This window comes from Balaenoptera ricei, chromosome 20 (assembly GCF_028023285.1).
Source record: "Balaenoptera ricei isolate mBalRic1 chromosome 20, mBalRic1.hap2, whole genome shotgun sequence".
Classification (NCBI taxonomy): domain Eukaryota; kingdom Metazoa; phylum Chordata; class Mammalia; order Artiodactyla; family Balaenopteridae; genus Balaenoptera; species Balaenoptera ricei.
In genome coordinates, this window is record NC_082658.1 from 19,268,659 (window position 1) to 19,286,488 (window position 17,830).

A 17,830-nucleotide genomic window follows, 5' to 3' on the forward strand; every position below is an offset into this window, starting at 1 on the left:
GGCGTTTCCCAGAAGGCCCAGCGCCGGGAAGGGGTTTGCAGCTGCTCCGTCATCGTGCGGCCCGACGCGAGTCCACGCTCGTGGGCAGGCCCGGCTCTGTTCCTGGTCTCCGGTGCGAGGGTTCACGCGAGGCCCCGGCCTCGGTCCCCGGACTAGGCCGCGACCCCGGGCGCCATGAAGCAGGAGGGCTCGGCGCGGCGCCGCGGCGCGGACAAGGCGAAGCCGCCGCCCGGCGGAGGGGAACAAGAACCACCGCCGCCCCCGGCGCCCCAGGATGTGGAGATGAAAGAGGAGGCGGCGGCGGGTGGCGGATCAACCGGCGAGACCGATGGCAAGGCAGCGGCTGCGGCGGCTGAGCACTCCCAGCGAGAGCTGGACACCGTTACCTTGGAGGGTATGAGAGCTCGGGCCGGGGACGTGTCATGATCACGGGTGACAGCGCCGCGGTGATCCACCCTCTCCTTGGGATCCCAGCGCAGCCTCCACCACCTTGACTTGGGGGTTCCTTGGGATCACCCCCAAATGCCTGCCCCCACTACCCTGACACTCCCGACCCCAGCCGGATAACTGAACACTCTCTCTAGGCTCAGGACTCCTCCGTTCGCACACACCACCCCCACCGGGGATTGCATCTAGAAGTAGGTCTCGCTGGGCCCATAGACTCTCTAAGTTCTCTCCTCTGACCTTATTACTCCATTTACATCCCACCGGACTGATTCTAGTGACCCCAGTGCACGATTGATCTCTCTAAAAACCGGTGTCTGTATTTATGTTTGAAGGGGGTCAGAATGACGCAGAATACTGGCCCCTGCATTTTAAGAATGGTTTCTGTTGTCTTAACTACCTTTAGCAAACTCCTCTAAAAGAGCCCTTTCTACCTAGTATCTTGCTTCCTTGTTGCTGTAATTGAGGTGCCCAAACGATCCCATTGCTTTTTCTTTCCCTGCAAGCCCTTACTCCTACTCTGTTTCTAAAGAGTTTAAACACATTACACACTTCAACTTTTAAGGTGTCGGATGTTTGAGTTCCTAATGTTCACCTTCCACGTAAGCTATATACCAATCCCCCCATTTCTTTTCTCCTAGGTGCCTGTTCCCTGTTTCGTATCATCCTCTTGTTCCTCCAAGTTCATATTTCACTTTTCCTACTTAGAGCGTCCTGTCCACATTTGGAGTGGGTAGAGTGAGAGCTTCCCATTGTGACCCTGGTGCTCTTTTCTGGTTCTGGATCAAGTAGAACCAAACTATTTATTGGGTTTTCTCTCTACTTAACTGCACGAGAAACTAGCTCGAAAACATTGAAATAAGCAAAGTTAAGCTCCTGGGTGGTGTTTTGAGGATGTGATAGTGTGGACTGCATCAGCTTCTACTCTGAAGTTGGATAGCAGGCTCAGTATCTAATAAAGATCCTTTTACATAAAATAACGATAGTCAACCAGTGGCAAAGGTGCCATTCAGCATTACCTACTGGGTATATACATATGTTTCTTATAAACATTTTAATATGAGAGGTCTAAAGTAGCAGGGGGGGAAGAAAAACAACAACTGTGGTTAACATTATTTCCTATGAATTTTTGAGCTGTTCTCCCATAATTGAGATCAAGTTTATATATACAGTTAGGAACAAGGCATAACTAAATACAGATTATTTTGTGTGCTTTCATGTAACATATCCATAAACAAAGCATTCAATGTGTTCCAGAAACGTTTATTGAATAACTGATATGATGGCTAAGAATATACACTCTGGAATTAGTTTCCTCATCTCTGTAAATGAAAGTAATAGTACCTACTTAATTGGGTTGTTGTGAAGATTAAAATATTTACAACTGTGCCTAATACGTGACGAAAACATAGTAAAACCCTCCATAAATATTAGCTGTTATTACTATTATATCATTAACGTGACCCCGGCACCCTATGCTAAAAATACAAAGGTAACTAAAACTACCAATTGATTACATTCCCTTATTTCTGGATATTTAAGTTGTTTCTATTTTTCCCTGTTACAAATAGCTTTGCAACCATCATCTCTGTGCCCAAGTTTTTGATCTACCTCTATAATTATTTCTTCAGTACAGATCCCTGAATTGAAAGGGTTTGTTTTTAAGGTTTTTGGTAGTTATTGTCCAGAAAAACTGTACTGATATACATTATACGAGCAGAAATGTCTTGCTCACCCCTGTACTCTATATGTTATCATTTTTCAAATACCACTAGAATGGTAATTGAAAAATGTTTTCGCTTAGGATTATTTGAATACTAGTGAAATATACTTTTCACATCTGTTATTTGTCGTTCCTCTTTTTGTATTGTCCATTCATGTTCATTTTTATCTATTTTAATCCTTAATACAAGCTCCTTGTAGAAAAAGAATATGAATCTCTGGTCACATGTGTTGCACATATTTTTGTTTTGTTTACAGTTCTCAGAAGAATTTTAGAAGTCTTTTCCTATTTGAAGATATGCTAAATCTCCACGTGTTTTTGTTTTTCTTTGTTTTAATCACCATGTGTTTTTGTTTTTCATTGTTTTTTTCTTTTTTCTGTCACCCTCTACTCCTTCCCCCACCCCAACTTTATTTTTCTTTGTCTCTTGGTTATGTCTTAAAATCAATGTATGGCATCTATAACTATTGCTCTTAGGGCAAAAGCGGTGATTGGCCACATCCTGCCATTTGTAAGAGGCTCCCTAGGACTGCTTGGCTGGAGTGACGGGGGGTGGGGGGAGTAGGAGTTGGAATTAACATTTTTCTCCCCTTGTCCTCCACAGACATCAAGGAGCACGTGAAACAGCTGGAGAAGGCAGTCTCGGGCAAGGAGCCTCGGTTCGTGCTGCGGGCCCTGCGGATGCTGCCTTCCACGTCACGCCGCCTCAACCACTACGTTCTGTACAAGGCTGTGCATGGCTTTTTCACCTCCAACAATGCCACTCGAGACTTCTTGCTACCCTTCCTGGAAGAGGTAAGTGAGTCAGGCCAGCGTGAAGGGTGCAGGCTTGGCTTGACACACACATTCCACCCTGTGTAACTGTTTCCTATCCTGGAGACCTGTCTTGTTACCTGCCATAGCAGAGTCATGAAGCAAAACAGCCCCTCTTAATACTCATTTGTCCTCTAACGAGGCGACCGTCCTTCTGCCCTGTAGAGTCGTTCTTCTGAGTCAGGAAGAGGAGCCGGGAATCAGGACCCTTCCAGCCACACTCATTTCCCACCACCCCCAACAGGGGGCCTAGGAGAAGGTTCCACTGCCTTTTTGCCTCCGAAGCGTCACCATGAAGGATGTATAGAACAGTGGTTAAGGGACTTCCTTGGCAGTCCAGTGGTTAAGATTCCTCGCTTCCATCCCTGGTTGGGGAACTAAGATCCCACAGATCCCACATGCCGCGTGGTGCGGCCAAAAAAAAAAAAAGCAACAAAAAAAGGAACAAAAGAACAGTGGTTAAGAGCACAGGTTTTGGAGGGGGTGTTGAATTTGAATCCAAACTCTACCATTTGGTATCTGTGGGACTTGGGCAAATGACCTAACCTCCTTGTGCCTCATTTTCTTCATTTGGTAAATGTGATGAACAGATTTGGGGGGGCGAGGAGGAGGGGGAAAGATCTTAGCACAGTGTGTGGCACAGAGTGCATGTTGATGAAGTTAGTTTGCTGGTGGTAGTGGTCTCCATGCCAGGAGAAACCTCTCCTTTTCCTTTATGGCTGTAAAACTCCCCTTATCATCCGGGATACAGTTCAGGTCCTGCCCCTGCTCAAACCTCACTGACCCTTCAGCCACCTTCATCTCCCTAAAATCCTGTATGCTTACAGTCTGTTTCATAGATGTAAAAACTCAGAAAATCCTTGAGGTGGACAGTGAAGGCTTTACTGTCTGGGAAAAAGGAAAAGCACCCTCTCCCAACGCCACCTGGAATGTTTTTTAACCTTTACATCTCTAAAGTAACCCACCATGATCATCTTTTGATCTGTTACACATTATTCCAGTTTTGGTGACTAGATCTGAAGATAAGTAGTATGTATATGTCAATTTCCCCCAAAATTCCTTTGTTCCCACCAAAAAAAAAATTTTTTTTTGTTTCATTATCCTTTTTTTTTTTTTTTAATTTTGGCCACGCCACACGACTTGCAGGACTCAGTTCCCCAACCAGGGACTGAACCCAGGCCACGGCAGTGAAAGCCCAGAATCCCAACCACTAGACCACCAGGGAACTCCCTGTCTCATTATTCTTGATCTCATGTCTAGAATTATATCCCTTTGTTAACCCTGCCTGATAGAATTCGCAGTGGTTCCAGGTATGGTGGTTTAATCTCTGCTTAGATTGTAGGCTCTCTGAGGGGTCCTTACATCATCCTTTCTGTCCACATTATATTCTGTGAGGGTGTTATACTCCTGTAACCCTTTTCTGTATTTATTGTATTGCCAGCCTCCTTGACTCCCTTCAGAAAGAGACTGTGTCATCTTTATTTCTGTATCCCCAGCACCTAGAAAAATGTTGGCATGTAGTAGGCACTTATTAAATATTTGTTGAAATACATAGTGAGTGCTTAATAAATTCTTGGTTGATTGATCTGACTGAACTCTTCCACGGTAACTCATGTCCTCTCCAGCCCATGGACACAGAAGCCGATTTGCAGTTCCGTCCCCGAACAGGAAAAGCTGCGTCGGCTCCGCTCCTGCCCGAAGTGGAAGCCTACCTCCAGCTCCTCGTGGTCATCTTCCTGATGAACAGCAAGCGCTACAAAGAGGTAGCCGGGGCCGGTGCAAGTGACTGACGCGCCCCAGGCGGGGTGCGGGCTTAGCGGGGGAGAGTGCCTCTAGTGAAGAAATAGACAATCACTGGGTTATTAACTGTCCCCCAGACTCTTCCCCCATGTGGGAATGCGCCCAGCCCCACATCCGGGGAAGACCCCTCAACTCCTGCTCAGGCTCTGGGAAAGGGCTGGCAGTGGTCACTCTGTACCCGTCTGTGGCGTGATCCCAGTATAGTGGATGCTTTTGAGAAGAGTAGATTTGGAGACAGAAATACCTGGGTTCAAATCCCGTTTGTACCTTAGGCAAATTAATTTCTCCCAGCTATGTGTAAAATGAGACAAACTGCCCACCTTACAAGATTATTGTTAGTATTAAATAAAGTAATATACTTTAAAAATACTTAGCACAGTGATCTGCACGTAGTAAGCATTCACAACATTTTAATAAATGGTAGCTATTATTATGAAATTGAAAGGCTCCATTTTGGATACCACTCTTCCACCACGCCTTCCAACCGGGGCCAGCTCCTTTGTCAGGCTTAGCTGCTGTCCCAAGAGCACACCCAAGAAATGACACGTCTCCTCAGTCCTCCGTTTTGTTTTTTCCTTGCTCTGCCACTGGTTGGCTTTTGTTTGGTTGGTTTTTAGAAATAATTCACTCCCTTGAAACCAACTCAGTGGTTTTTGGTATATTCACAAGGTTGTGCAACCGCCCTCACTATCTAATTCCAGACCAGTTTAATCACTGCCCCCACCAAAAAACCGCCATATCTATCTGTAGTCTCTCCTTGTTCTCCCCTCACCCCAGCCCAGTAATTATTAATATTTTATGTCCCATGGATTTTCCTATTCTGGGCATTTTATCTAAATGGAATTATATAATATGTGCCTTTTGTGTCTGGCTTTTTTCTGTAGCATGATGTTTTCTAAGTTTATCCATGTTGTGGCATACATCTGTACTCTGTTCCTTTTTATGGATGAGTAAAATTCCATCATATAGATATACCACATTTTGTTTATCCATTCATTGGGTGATAGGCACTTGGGTTGTTTCCACGTTTTGGTTATTGGGAATAATGCTGATATGAATGTTCGTGTGCAAGTTTTTATGTGAACGTATGTTTCTAGTTCTCTTGGACATATGCCTAGGAGGGGAATTGCTGGCTCCGTGTTTAACTTTCTGAAGCACTGACGCTTGATTCTCTTTTGGCTGCCTCCCCAGGCACAGAAGATCTCTGATGACCTGATGCAGAAGATCAGCACTCAGAACCGCCGGGCCCTGGACCTTGTGGCTGCAAAGTGTTACTATTACCATGCTCGGGTCTATGAGTTCCTGGACAAGCTGGATGTGGTGCGCAGGTACTGTGGCCAGGGGTCTGGCTCGTGGCCTGTGGGGTCAGAGACATGGTCAGGCACTACCACAGAGCTGTGGCCTGGCAGGGGGCCATGGGCTGGGAGATGCAACGTGCCCAGCAGGAAGTGGGGGTAATGGTTAACACGCCCTGAGCTGTGCGAGGGCTTGAGAGCGAGGCTGAGACTAGATGACGAAACGGAGACCACCACTGGCCTGTTAAGTACTGTCTCCCAGGCTCTTCCCTTCACCACACGTCAGGGGAGGACTCATTAGTGGGTCAGAGGTACAAGCAGGTTCAGGCTGGAAAACCTTTCACTCCTCTACTTGAAACCTGCAGTGGCTCCCCGTTTCCCTCATGGAAAAGCCAGAGCCCTCATGATGTAAAAGCTTATAAGGCCCCACGGGGTCTGGCCCCCGTTACTGCCTCCTTGACTTTATTTCCACTGCTCCGCCGACGCTGGCCACCTCGCTCTCTCGCGGGCACGCCAGCGTACTCTTCCCTCGGCCGAGAGTGCTCTCCTCCCTGCCTCCTTCAAGCCTCTGCTTAACTGTTACCTTCTCAGTGAGCCCTGCACTGACTGGGCTATTTAAAGCCGCAGTCCCATCCTCCTCTCCTTCTGCGGTTCCCGTCGCACTTAGCCTGATTTCGACGTCACCCCACCACCTTTTGTGGAACTGCATGGTACGCTTGTTCGTCGTGATGGCTGTCTGTCTCCCCCACTAGAATGCAGGTTCCCTGAGCAGAGTTCTGGCCTTCTGTGCACCTGGACTAGTGCTTCATTTGTTGAGTATTCGGTGAATAACCAGAAAAGCAGTTTGCATCACTTTTTTAGGAATTGAGAGAGAATGGAGAGGTCAGAGGCAGCTTGAAGAGTTGTTATGTGAAGGCCTTGACCTCCCGTTTCTTTCCTTCTTGAAGCTTCTTGCACGCTCGGCTCCGGACCGCCACCCTGCGGCACGACGCGGACGGGCAGGCCACACTGCTAAACCTCCTGCTGCGGAACTACCTACACTACAGCTTGTACGACCAGGCCGAGAAGCTGGTGTCCAAGTCTGTGTTCCCCGAGCAGGCCAACAACAATGAGTGGGCAAGGTACCTCTACTATACAGGTGAGCAGGGCCCGCCCCCCAGCCGGAAGGTGTCTCGGGCTCCCTCGGTGCAAATTTGCTAAGAAAGTGGTGCCCTTGGTGCATAGGAGTGCCCATTCGGCACTCTGGTTTGCGGGGGGCCGGGGTTTGGATCACACCATCCTCTTGACCAGCTCTCTTCTTCTCCACACCCAGGGCGCATCAAAGCCATCCAGCTGGAGTACTCAGAGGCCCGGAGGACAATGACCAACGCCCTCCGCAAGGCCCCTCAGCACACAGCTGTCGGCTTCAAACAGACGGTGAGCAGCAGTTCTCACCCCTTTGACCCCCTTACTCGTCTGATACCATGTTAGTGCCGTTTCCCTATCTGAGGAGCCCAGAAGGTCCTTAATCTTCTTACCCTAAAGGTGGCATCACATGTCTATTTGCACGTGACATTGTTCAGGGCACATTAGGCAGACACCGCCTGCACCTCTGGCAGTTTATGTTCCCAGTATTCTCCCTGGAACGTAGGTTTAGAATATTCCTGATTCCCCAGAACCCCCTATAGTCATTCCAGGTGAGGGCCTGGATTGTGTTGATAAACCCCAGGCTCTTACCTGGTCCCTCACATGCCCGTTCGGGAGCAGTGTTGTCTGTGGCCAGGGAACCCAGAGCTCTCCCTAAGGCTGGCTGACTCAGGTGGAGGTAAACCTTGGCCGTGGCAAAGCTGTCAGTCACCAGGTAGTTTTTTGAGTGCTGACCTTGACATTGGGCACTGTGAGGGGTAGAAAAGAAGGATAAGAAATGGTATTTGCTCTCGAAGAGATAGATAAAGAACATTGACTCAGAAAGGCTTGAGGGCCTGTGTAAAGGCACAGAGCCTGGTAGCCAGAATTAGGACCCAGCTTTCCCAGCTACAAACCTCTGCTCTCACATTAACACATCCACCTCCTAGTGCCCTTGAAAGAGAGCAGGATGAGAACGTACAGTGATTAGCTCAGTGTAGTAGGAGCTTTGCTTTGTTTCAGTTCAGAAGTTCAGAGAACGGCAGATTCAGTTGTGGTCAAACAATTAGAGTAGTCTTAAATAGTTAAATTTGATCTGGGTTTTGAAAGATGGGTAGAGTTTTCATAGAAAGGAATGGCTTTTCAGACACATGGGGTGCATTGCACAATGTGAGATTGCTTTTACAACGTAGGACGCACACTAAGCCTTCTTCGAAAATTCACTAAAAATACAGGTACTTAACACATAGGCTGTGTTGTGCACCAGGGAGAGGTCTCGTGGGGTAAAGCGGTGTTTTCAAACCAGATTTTGCTATGGATGGATAAGGTTTCACAGTTTTCTGTGGTGGAGCCAGGTCTCCGGAAGAAGGAGCAGGGGGGGCTGGAGTGAGGTCTTTGGCCTGTGGACTGTTGGCCAGGGAGCCAGGAAAGAGGTGGGAGGGTTGCCTGAGAGGGGAAGGGGCAGAGTTGGGGGAACTTTCCACCCAGAGAGACTTAAGCAAATAGGTGATGGGCCAAGGCCTTGAACAAGGTAGGAGGAATGGGATAGAGAGCCCACATGGAGAAGCCAGCTTTAAGTAAAAACAGGGAGAGTGAGAATGGGTAAAGAGAGACATCGAATTTAACATGGAGTCCAAAACAGAGCACGCTGAAAGTGTATCCACCCGTAGAAAATCCACATTCTCGCCTTGGGTGATCTCATTTGCCTTCATGGCTCAGCTGTGACCTCCATGATGCTTCACCAAAGTCCACCGTGAACTGTCTTAGTTTGCTCGGGTTGCTATTACGAGACTGGGTGGCTTAAACAATAGGAATTTATTTCATCACAATTTTGGAGGCAAGAAGTCCAAGATCAGGATGTCAGCGTGGCCGGGTTCTTTCGAGGGCTTCTCTTTTGCTTATAGTTGGCCATCTTCTGACGTCTTCAAATGGTCTCCCCTCTGTGCACGTCTGTATCCTAATCCTTCTTATAAGAACCCCAGTCATAGTGAATTAGGGCCCACTCATATGACCTCATTTTACCTTAATTACCTCTTTAATAGCTCTATTTCCAAATCCAGTCACATTCTGAGGTACTAGGGGGTTAGGGCTTCAGCATATGAATTTGGGGGTTCACAGTTCAGCCCATGATACAAGTTCTGACCCCTTTTATGAAGCCAGACGTGCAAATCCGACTTCCCACCACACATCTCTGTAGAGATACTGCCCGGCTCCTCACACTCAGCTTGTCCAGACAGACCCTTCTGGGCACCCTTGCCAGTCCTTCCTCCTGCTCTCCTGATCCAGATGGGCGCCTCCGGGTCATCTTGGACTCCTCCTCCCCCCCTTCGCCATCGCTGAGTCATCTGTTGATTTGCCTCCATGGCTTTGGTATTCGTCTCCTCTCTGATGTTACCAGTGCCCTTGTTCAAGCCACTGACCCTGCTGGTCGCCATCCTCCCCTCCACCAGCCCAGCTTCCGCACAGCCGCCTAACTGAGCGGGGAGCTCCAGGCCCGTCTGCCTGGCCGGGAAGCTCGCATTTCTCCCCATTGCCTGCCCGGTAGAGTATTGTAAGTCTTGTGAAGTAGGCGAGCCAGGTATTATTGTTGTTGTTATGCCCATTTTAGGGAGGTGGAAACCAAAGACTCAGTTGCTCGGCGTTTCCTAGCTAGCAAGTACAGGCTAGCTAGTTCTGTCTCCAAACTCAGAACTCAGCCTGGCATTCAAAACCGCATGTCCCCAGACGGGCCCCGATCACCTCTCCAGGTGGCCCCACACACACCCCCTCCAGTATGCCGGCCTCTTCTCCACCTTTTCCCTTGGCTGAAACGTCCTCCCTCCTTTTCTGCTTCATCAGAATCCTTAAGGCATATGTTAACTTCTGCCATCGGCACGGCTTTCCCCTCACTCATGGGGTACGCCGAGGGCCGAGGGACAGGGCAGCCTCGTGGGTGTGTGTGGAGGAGCGAAGGGTCCTTGCCCAGGGGTGGGCACCATCAGCCACCACCCATTTTAACCCCTTACCTCCCTCGTGACACTTGCTGTCACGTGGTTTAGCTGTCTGTGCTCCTGTCCCTCCTGCTTGGTGGGAGGCTCCTTAACTGCTGGGCATGTCCCCTCCACCGTAGTCGTCCTTGCACGGTGCTGAATCCACGGGAGGCGCCGTTCAGAAGTAGCACACAGTGGTATTTGGAGGCGGTATTGTGGAGGAGGAGGGGCCTGATTTTCCAGCCAACCGGCTCACTCAGTGAGGTTCTGCAGGCCCTTTCCTGAGCTTCTGCCTCTACCCAGATAACCAATTTTACACATAGTTCACCTCCCTACCAGCATCTTTGGCTGACTCGCATTCCATTGCCTAGGCCTCTTGGCCCTGCTTCCTCACCATTTCTGAGCCATAGAACCTACCCATCTGCCTGTACTTTAGAGCTTTGCCATTTCAGGGCGCTGTGCACCGATTGGCCAGATGAAATGAAGCTGAGGGCCTGGTGTGGTCAAAGGGTCAGAAGCTCACAAGGCCTGTCTCCCAAGGCAGAGCTTCAATTCCACGCCCAGCACAGCTTGAGGATTTTTTTCCTCTCTCTGTGGGCCTGGTCCCAGTGCCACCTTCCCTCTTTCCCCGTGTGTCTGACTGCATCGAAGCCCCATTTCGTTCTCTTCTCCCACCCGGTGGGGCTCCCTGCCCACTGTGTTCCTGTGTCACACTCTGCCAGGTGCACAAGCTTCTGATTGTGGTGGAGCTGTTGCTGGGGGAGATCCCGGACCGGCTGCAGTTCCGTCAACCATCCCTCAAGCGCTCGCTCATGCCTTACTTCCTTCTGACCCAGGGTAAGGGCTGGTCCCCTCCCAGAGCTTGCCGGACCCCTGGCACTGTGGCCCCTTTTTTGTGTGCACCCTGTGCAGCATTTGATCCACTCCTCTCCCCACTGCAGCTGTCAGGACGGGAAACCTGGCCAAGTTCAACCAGGTCCTGGATCAGTTTGGGGAGAAGTTTCAAGCAGATGGGACCTACACCCTCATCATCCGACTACGACACAACGTCATCAAGACAGGTGTGGAGCAGGGTCTGAGGGGCCCCTGGCAGAGCGGGACCCGGACTAGGCTTCTCCAGGGGCAGGGACAACCCTGTGCGCGCCTGGGCGGGTGAAGGGTCTGTGCCCGCCCCAGCCTCCCCACCGCTCCTTCCTCGCCCAGGGGTGCGCATGATCAGCCTCTCCTATTCCCGAATCTCCCTGGCGGACATCGCCCAGAAGCTGCAGCTTGATAGCCCGGAGGATGCAGAGTTCATTGTTGCCAAGGTGGGCCTGGCTCAGGGACCGCGGTTGTCACCTTCCTGCCTTATTTCAGGGATGGGGGTGGGAGGAGGCTGACCAAGGAGGGGAATGGCTAAAGCAGTGGCATAGTCTTTTCAGGGAGTGCCCGTCTTGCAGTGAAGCCAGGAAGTTGCCACAGAGAGAGAGAGAGTGTGTGTACGCAGTGAGTGTGTGAGAGATCAAGGAGGACAAAGAGATGGGACAAGATGTTCTAGGACTTAGAAGATGGACCTTCTGGTGACTCTTCCTCCCTTTGGGGCCTGCAGGCCATCCGGGATGGCGTCATTGAGGCCAGCATCAACCACGAGAAGGGCTACGTCCAGTCCAAGGAGATGATTGACATCTATTCCACCCGTGAGCCCCAGCTAGCCTTCCACCAGCGCATCTCCTTCTGCCTGGATATTCACAACATGTCTGTCAAGGTGCGGAGCCCTGGGCTGCAGAGGCGATGCTTGGCAGCAGCATGCCCCGCTCCACACCCACGGGTTCCTCAGGGACGACTGGCTTGGGTTGGGGCGCAGTTCCCAGACGATCTCTGTAAAATCACTGGGGGTCCAGAAGGGGCAAAGGACTTTGCTTGTGGGACCACAACACCTTCCCTTTGCTCTTCAGGGGTCTGGTTGCCAGGGAGGATCAGACAGGGATTCAGAGTGCAGTGTTCTGGATTTGGTTCCAAGTTTGAGTCATTTACCTTCTCTGAGCCTGTTTCTCCTTCTGTGAAGCTGATAACGAGGTATTACCTGCCCTGCCTGGCAGGCTTGGTGGGATTAAATGAAATCACGTCTTGGGGCACTTAGCAAAGTCTGAGTTGTGTAAAAGGTAGGGCTGCCATCTCGTTCCACAAAAGGCTCTTAAGCTCTTACCCTGTGTCAGGCGCTGGGTTAGGTGCTGGTACTGTTGGGCTGCCGATTTTTTTCCTGCTCTCTTCCCCCAGGAAACCAGGGATATAGCTTCACTCAAAACCAGGCAAATGCTGTGCTCTGCTAGACAGGAAAGGCCCTTCGTGATCTGGCCCCCTGCGTCACTGGCCTCCCTCCCCAGGACCGCTCCGCCGACCCCTCCCCTCCACCCCAGTTGGCCCCACTGAACTCAGGCCAGCCTTGTCACAGCCTGAACCCTCTACCTGGAACGCCCTTCCTCCACTCCCACAGCCCGTCCGTTCTTCCTCCTCTTCCTTCTCAGTGCCAGTCCCTCTCCCAGCCCGATCAGGAGGGTTAAACATTTATACCTCCGGATTCTTCTAATTCTCCGTCTTTAGCACTTATCCCGCGGCGTCGTAGTAATGAATTCGTCTCCGTGCCTGGCTCCTCCACTGCACTGAACTAGGGAGTGATCACCGGTCGCGCGCACATCCTGGCGCCTGGCACGCCGGAGCACGATGAGTGTGTGTTACATTGATGCCTCCTCTTCACCTTGTTCCTCTCTCCGTTGTGCTTCAGGCCATGAGGTTTCCTCCCAAATCGTACAACAAGGACTTGGAGTCTGCAGAGGTAAGCTGCCTTCTGCTTTGGGTAAGACTGAAAGATCACACTTCCCTACAGAAAGGGGAGAGGGGAGGTTTCTGGAAGGGCTGGGGCACCTCTGAAGCCTGGGCGATCTCTGGCCCTGGGTGGGTCGGGCTGGGTGTAGACGAGTGAGAGAGCCCGACATGTCCTCAGCAGCCCGGCCCCGCCCCTCTTTCCGCAGGAGCGGCGGGAGCGGGAGCAGCAGGACTTGGAGTTTGCCAAGGAGATGGCAGAGGACGATGACGACAGCTTTCCTTGAGCTGGGGGGCTGGGGAGGGGTGGGACGAGTGGGGCTGGCTCTTTATCTTCCCCCCTTGGGGCCCCCGCCCAGGGAACCGGCCCCTCTTCGCACACGCTGCACACAGACTGCGCATGTGCAGGGGGGCGGGGTGCAGGGAGCCAGGCACCCGCACCTCATCCCAGGGCCCCTCCCCAGCCGGTGACTTAGCACACGTGGGCAGGAGGGCGAGCAGGCAGCCTCCCCAGGGCAGGGTCCTGGCTAGCGGTGTGGGCAGCAAGATGGGAGGGACTAGCCCTGTGCTCTCCTCCAGGGCGTAGGGCACTGAATTGGGACATGTGTTAGGTTGTATGTTTTTTGAAGCTTCAGTTGTGATTTTTAAACAATAAAAAGTTCTCCGGGACTCTTTGTGCATCAGTTAATTACTCTTATTTCACTCTCACATGTGCAATGTTAACAGGCCCAGATTTTTTTCTGGCCTGGGAGTGCTGGCCCCAGGCATGACCCGAGGACCCGAAGCAGCTGTAGAGGAGGAGGAGGCCAAGGGCTGGGTGGAGAAGAGGGCCTGGGTTTACTCTTTCACATCCAACTGGCTCTCAAATAACTGGCAGCTCTCCAAACTTCTCAGGCCCCTTTCCCATATCTGCCAAATAAATGATAAGACTCGGTGACCTCCTGGCTCTAAAACTGGGAATCTAAGCTTCCAGTGGATGAAACACAAGGTGCGAGTCTGACCCTCAGGTGAGGTTCGCAGAGGAGAGAAGGGTCTCCAGCAAGGCTGCGGCGGGCTGAGAGCAGGGTTCTGCCCAGTGGCCCTTATGGAGTGGGGGATAGGCTCCTCCCTGAGAGCAGGGCGGGGGTCGGGCGAGAGGGGGCTCCCTGTGGACCCCCAGCCCACCTCCTCCAGCTGCATGTGGTGGGAAAATGCACCTGCCAGGGTCTCTCTAAGTCTCCCAGCCGCTGCCAGCGGTGCTCCCCACATTGGGTCCTTCGCATCATTGACGTTCTCTGGTTGGCACCTGGGGCGTTGCCGTACATGTGCCCTTCGTTCCTGCTGAGCCAGCTCTGCTATCAGAACGATGCCTCGTGGGTTTCTGCCTCTCGTCAACTGCATTCCCTCTCCTGTGCAGCTCTCGCTCTGCACCTTGCTGATTGCTACACATCTTCCAGACATCCTGCCTCACAGTGACTCAACTCCCTGGCTTCTGAACCACTCACTTGATAATCAGATTCTCTTAGGAGGTTGTCACTGTGAAAGCCTTATCCTCCCAACTAGATTGTAACTTCTTAAAGAGCATGAGGCACTTCTGTCCCCCCAGGGCCTTGCTCAGTACCTGGCACACCGAGCTGGATAATGTCTTGTTTGTTAGGAAAGGTACACCATGTGTTCATCACCAGCTGCAGGTTTTCATACCCTGATAGCCCTAACTTCCATCAAAGGCATGTTTTAGACAGGCCTTGCTTTGGTTCCTGATCCCACCCCAGTCTCGGTCACAGTGATTTGGTATTGCCCACTTCCTTTAAGTTTCTGCCACCTCCCCAGGTAGTGAAACTTTTTTTTTTTGGCTGCATTGGGTCTTTGTTGCGGCACAGGCTTTCTCTAGTAGCGGTGAGCGGCGGCTACTCTTCATTGTGGTGCACGGGCTTCTCATTGCGGTGGCTTCTCTTGTTGCGGAGCACGGGCTCTAGGTGCGCGGGCTTCAGTAGCTGTGGCACAGGGGCTCAGTAGTTGTGGCTCGTGGGCTCTAGAGCGCAGGCTCAGTAGTTGTGGCGCACGGGCTTAGTTGCTCCGCGGCATGTGGGATCTTCCCGGACCAGGGCTCGAACCCATGTGGATTCTAAACCATTGCACCACCAGGGAAGTACCTAGTGAAACTTTTTAAAGTTGCTTTGTGAAACGGCACTTTTTTTCCCAAACTCCCCCCTTGATCTTTGTGGAAGATGTTATTATTCCAGCATCCAAACTTTCCATTATTTTTTTTTTTAAAGGATTCAATCTTTTCCCCATTTTACAGGCCAATTCAAAAATCTAATAGGAGATCTTTAATTCCCTTCCAGGAAGGATGAGGACTAACGGTGAGCACCCGTCCGTGCCCTTCCAGGGTGTGAGGACAGGCTTAGGTGGGACGTGAACACTGGCCTACGTGCTACCAAGTTCAGGTCGCGTTCTATAGGCTGTGCAGCCTTCTCCCAGCCTCAAGTCTGTGGCTCTGTTATTTAGTTGGTTAGTTTGTTGGTTGGTTTTTGTCCCTACATGGCTGTCCTTCTGACCCATGACCACTTTACCTGACCTCTAAAATGACCTTCTTTTTGAGTGTGTGATAATTAGTTGTAATTATTATCATTCCCAATGACAAATCTTAAAGTCAGCACCCAGCCCAAAGTGCCCCATACCCTTTCCTGGTTGGTAATGGATTGGAGAGTCTATCATCCTGTTACACAGAGTTGGGGTCATTTGTCATGATTTCCTGGTTCTCACCCACCTTGAGTCTATAGACCATTCTTCTGTCTGCTCACGGTCTGGAAGTTTCTTGTAATTCATCGCCACTGGCTTAGCTTTCTTTTCCTGGAGAAGTTCAGTGTTATTTTTATGCTTGGAGAGTTCACTGCGTTCTCTACCTTCCAGTTTTGTTTTTTAATTAGAAAACTACAGAGAAGTACAAAGAATAACATAAGAAATGCCCATGTACTTTCCACCCAGTTTTAATAAATATCAACCTTTTGTTATCGTGTCAAGTTTTTTCATGCAAGATAAAACGTGACAGATAAGTTAAAAGCCCATCTTCCTTTCCCAGGCCTCCTCCCTCCTTCTCTAAAGGCAGCCGCTCTGATGAATTCAGTGGGTATCCTTCCAGTTTATGTTTTTATACTTTTACTACAAAATATAGTATTGTCCTGAGTTTTTAAATCTTTGTAAATGATGTGTCACATGAAAGTAAGTTCCTTTCACTCAGTATGGGTTTTGAGATCTAATCATGTTTAAACCCGTGCCCAGCACTGTTCTAGGGACTAAGAATACAACTGAATAAAACAAACTGCTTTCCTCATGGATTTTCTATTGTGGAAGGGTGGAGAGGCACCTGTGGTATGAATGGGCCACAATTTATTTGTTTATTAATTTATTGGTGGCCATTGGTTTACTGTTACAAACAACATTGCAAAGGACATTTCTGTATGTCCCCTTGTACATATGTCCTGTGTACTAGTTTGTGAACTTTTCTTAAAGGGCCAGATGGTACGTTTTTTAGGCTTGCGAGCCATATGCTCTTGTCACAACTACTCACTTCTGCCCTTCTTGAAAGGGGCCTTACATAAACAATATGTAAATAAATTATTTATGAACACTGGCTTTTCATGATTTTTACCTGTGATAAAATATTCTTTTGGGACTTCCCTGGCGGTCCAGTGGTTAAGACTCCGTGCTTCCACTGCAGGGGGTGAGGTCCCTGGTCAGGGAACTGAGATCTCGCATGCTGCACAATGCAGCCAAAGAAAAAAAATCTTCTGATTTTTTTCCAACCACTTAAAACATGTAAAACCGATTCTTAACTCAGGGTTTACATATCTTGGCCCACAGGCCAAGCCTGCAACAAAGGCATTACGCCGGAGCCTTTAAAAGGACACTCCAAGCCCAGTTCCAGATGAAAACAGGAAGTGTGAGTGGAAGCCACTCACCCCCTCCGGCCATTGAGAAATAAGTGGGAAAGCCTTTAGGAAGCTGGAAGGATGAATAACAGCTAGGGTGGTCCCTGGAGCCAGGGCCTTTGCCAGATCATTTCAGCCTGGCTCAGCCCGCATGTGTCAGGACTGGTAACTGGCCTTTCTCTCTGCCTGGTCTTTATTCTCTCATGGATGGGGATGAAGTCTGGATTGAGCCATCATCCAAGAAGTACATACAGCTCTCTGAACAGGAAGATAGTGTAATAGGAATGATGGGGGCTTGGGAAGGCTGATCACAAATCCTGCCTTGCTCTGCCCCCGACTTGTTCTGTGATCTTGGGCCTTTTGGTTCTCTGAGGCTGTCCCTTGTCTATAATGGGAATAATCCACACTTGGTTGATAGGATGAAAGACACAAGTGTAATGGAAGGTGCCTGGCATATAAGAGGTGTCCGGTAACTGCCAGCCAACATTCGGATTTTCTCTCTATGGAATGGAGGCCAGAACACCTCCCTGGTCAGGCAGTTCACTTCCTCTGGAAGTAGCCCACCCCATCCTCCAGCACCTCTGGCGGTTAGAAAGCTCTTTCCTTGAGCTGAAAGCTGGGTAGCTGGGCTTCCACTCCCTGTCCCACTTCTAGCCCTTGAGACCACGCAACAACCCTCTCCTCTTGACCAGACAAAATGGCCTGTTTTCTTCAAATCATGATCTCAAGTCCTTTCACCATTCTGGCCACCCTTGTTAGAAGCAGCATTTTCTGAGCCAAACCTCTGACACACTTGGACTGTAAGTGAAAATTAAAGTTTGGGTCTAGAGCTGGCCTGGTTATGGGTGAGGAAGACCAAACATTGGTAAAGAGATTCAATGGTGGGCACTTCCCTGGTGGTCCAGTGGTTAAGAATCCGCCTTCCAATGCAGGGGATGGGGGTTTGATCCCTGGTCAGGGAACTAAGATCCT

General features: G+C 50.2%; 1 protein-coding gene across 1 annotated transcript; it reads left to right on the top strand.

Annotated features, from left to right (window-relative positions):
• On the top strand, positions 1-13,616 carry PSMD3 (proteasome 26S subunit, non-ATPase 3). Its single transcript, XM_059907338.1, has 12 exons — positions 1-394; positions 2,772-2,962; positions 4,606-4,743; positions 5,972-6,108; positions 7,023-7,213; positions 7,388-7,491; positions 10,871-10,985; positions 11,090-11,209; positions 11,352-11,455; positions 11,737-11,892; positions 12,910-12,960; positions 13,157-13,616. Exons 1-12 carry the CDS (start codon positions 175-177, stop codon positions 13,232-13,234), a joined length of 1,605 nt encoding a protein of 534 aa, XP_059763321.1. The 5' UTR covers positions 1-174; the 3' UTR covers positions 13,235-13,616.
• The last annotated feature ends 4,214 nt before the right edge of the window (positions 13,617-17,830 follow it).

Coding starts and splice junctions, on each gene's coding strand:
- PSMD3 (XM_059907338.1), top strand. CDS start 175: ATGAAGCAGGAGGGCTCGGCGCGGCGCCGCGGCGCGGACAAGGCGAAG. Junction 7,492..10,870: donor CTGTCGGCTTCAAACAGACG/GTGAGCAGCAGT, acceptor ACACTCTGCCAG/GTGCACAAGCTTCTGATTGT. Junction 10,986..11,089: donor TTACTTCCTTCTGACCCAGG/GTAAGGGCTGGT, acceptor TCCCCACTGCAG/CTGTCAGGACGGGAAACCTG.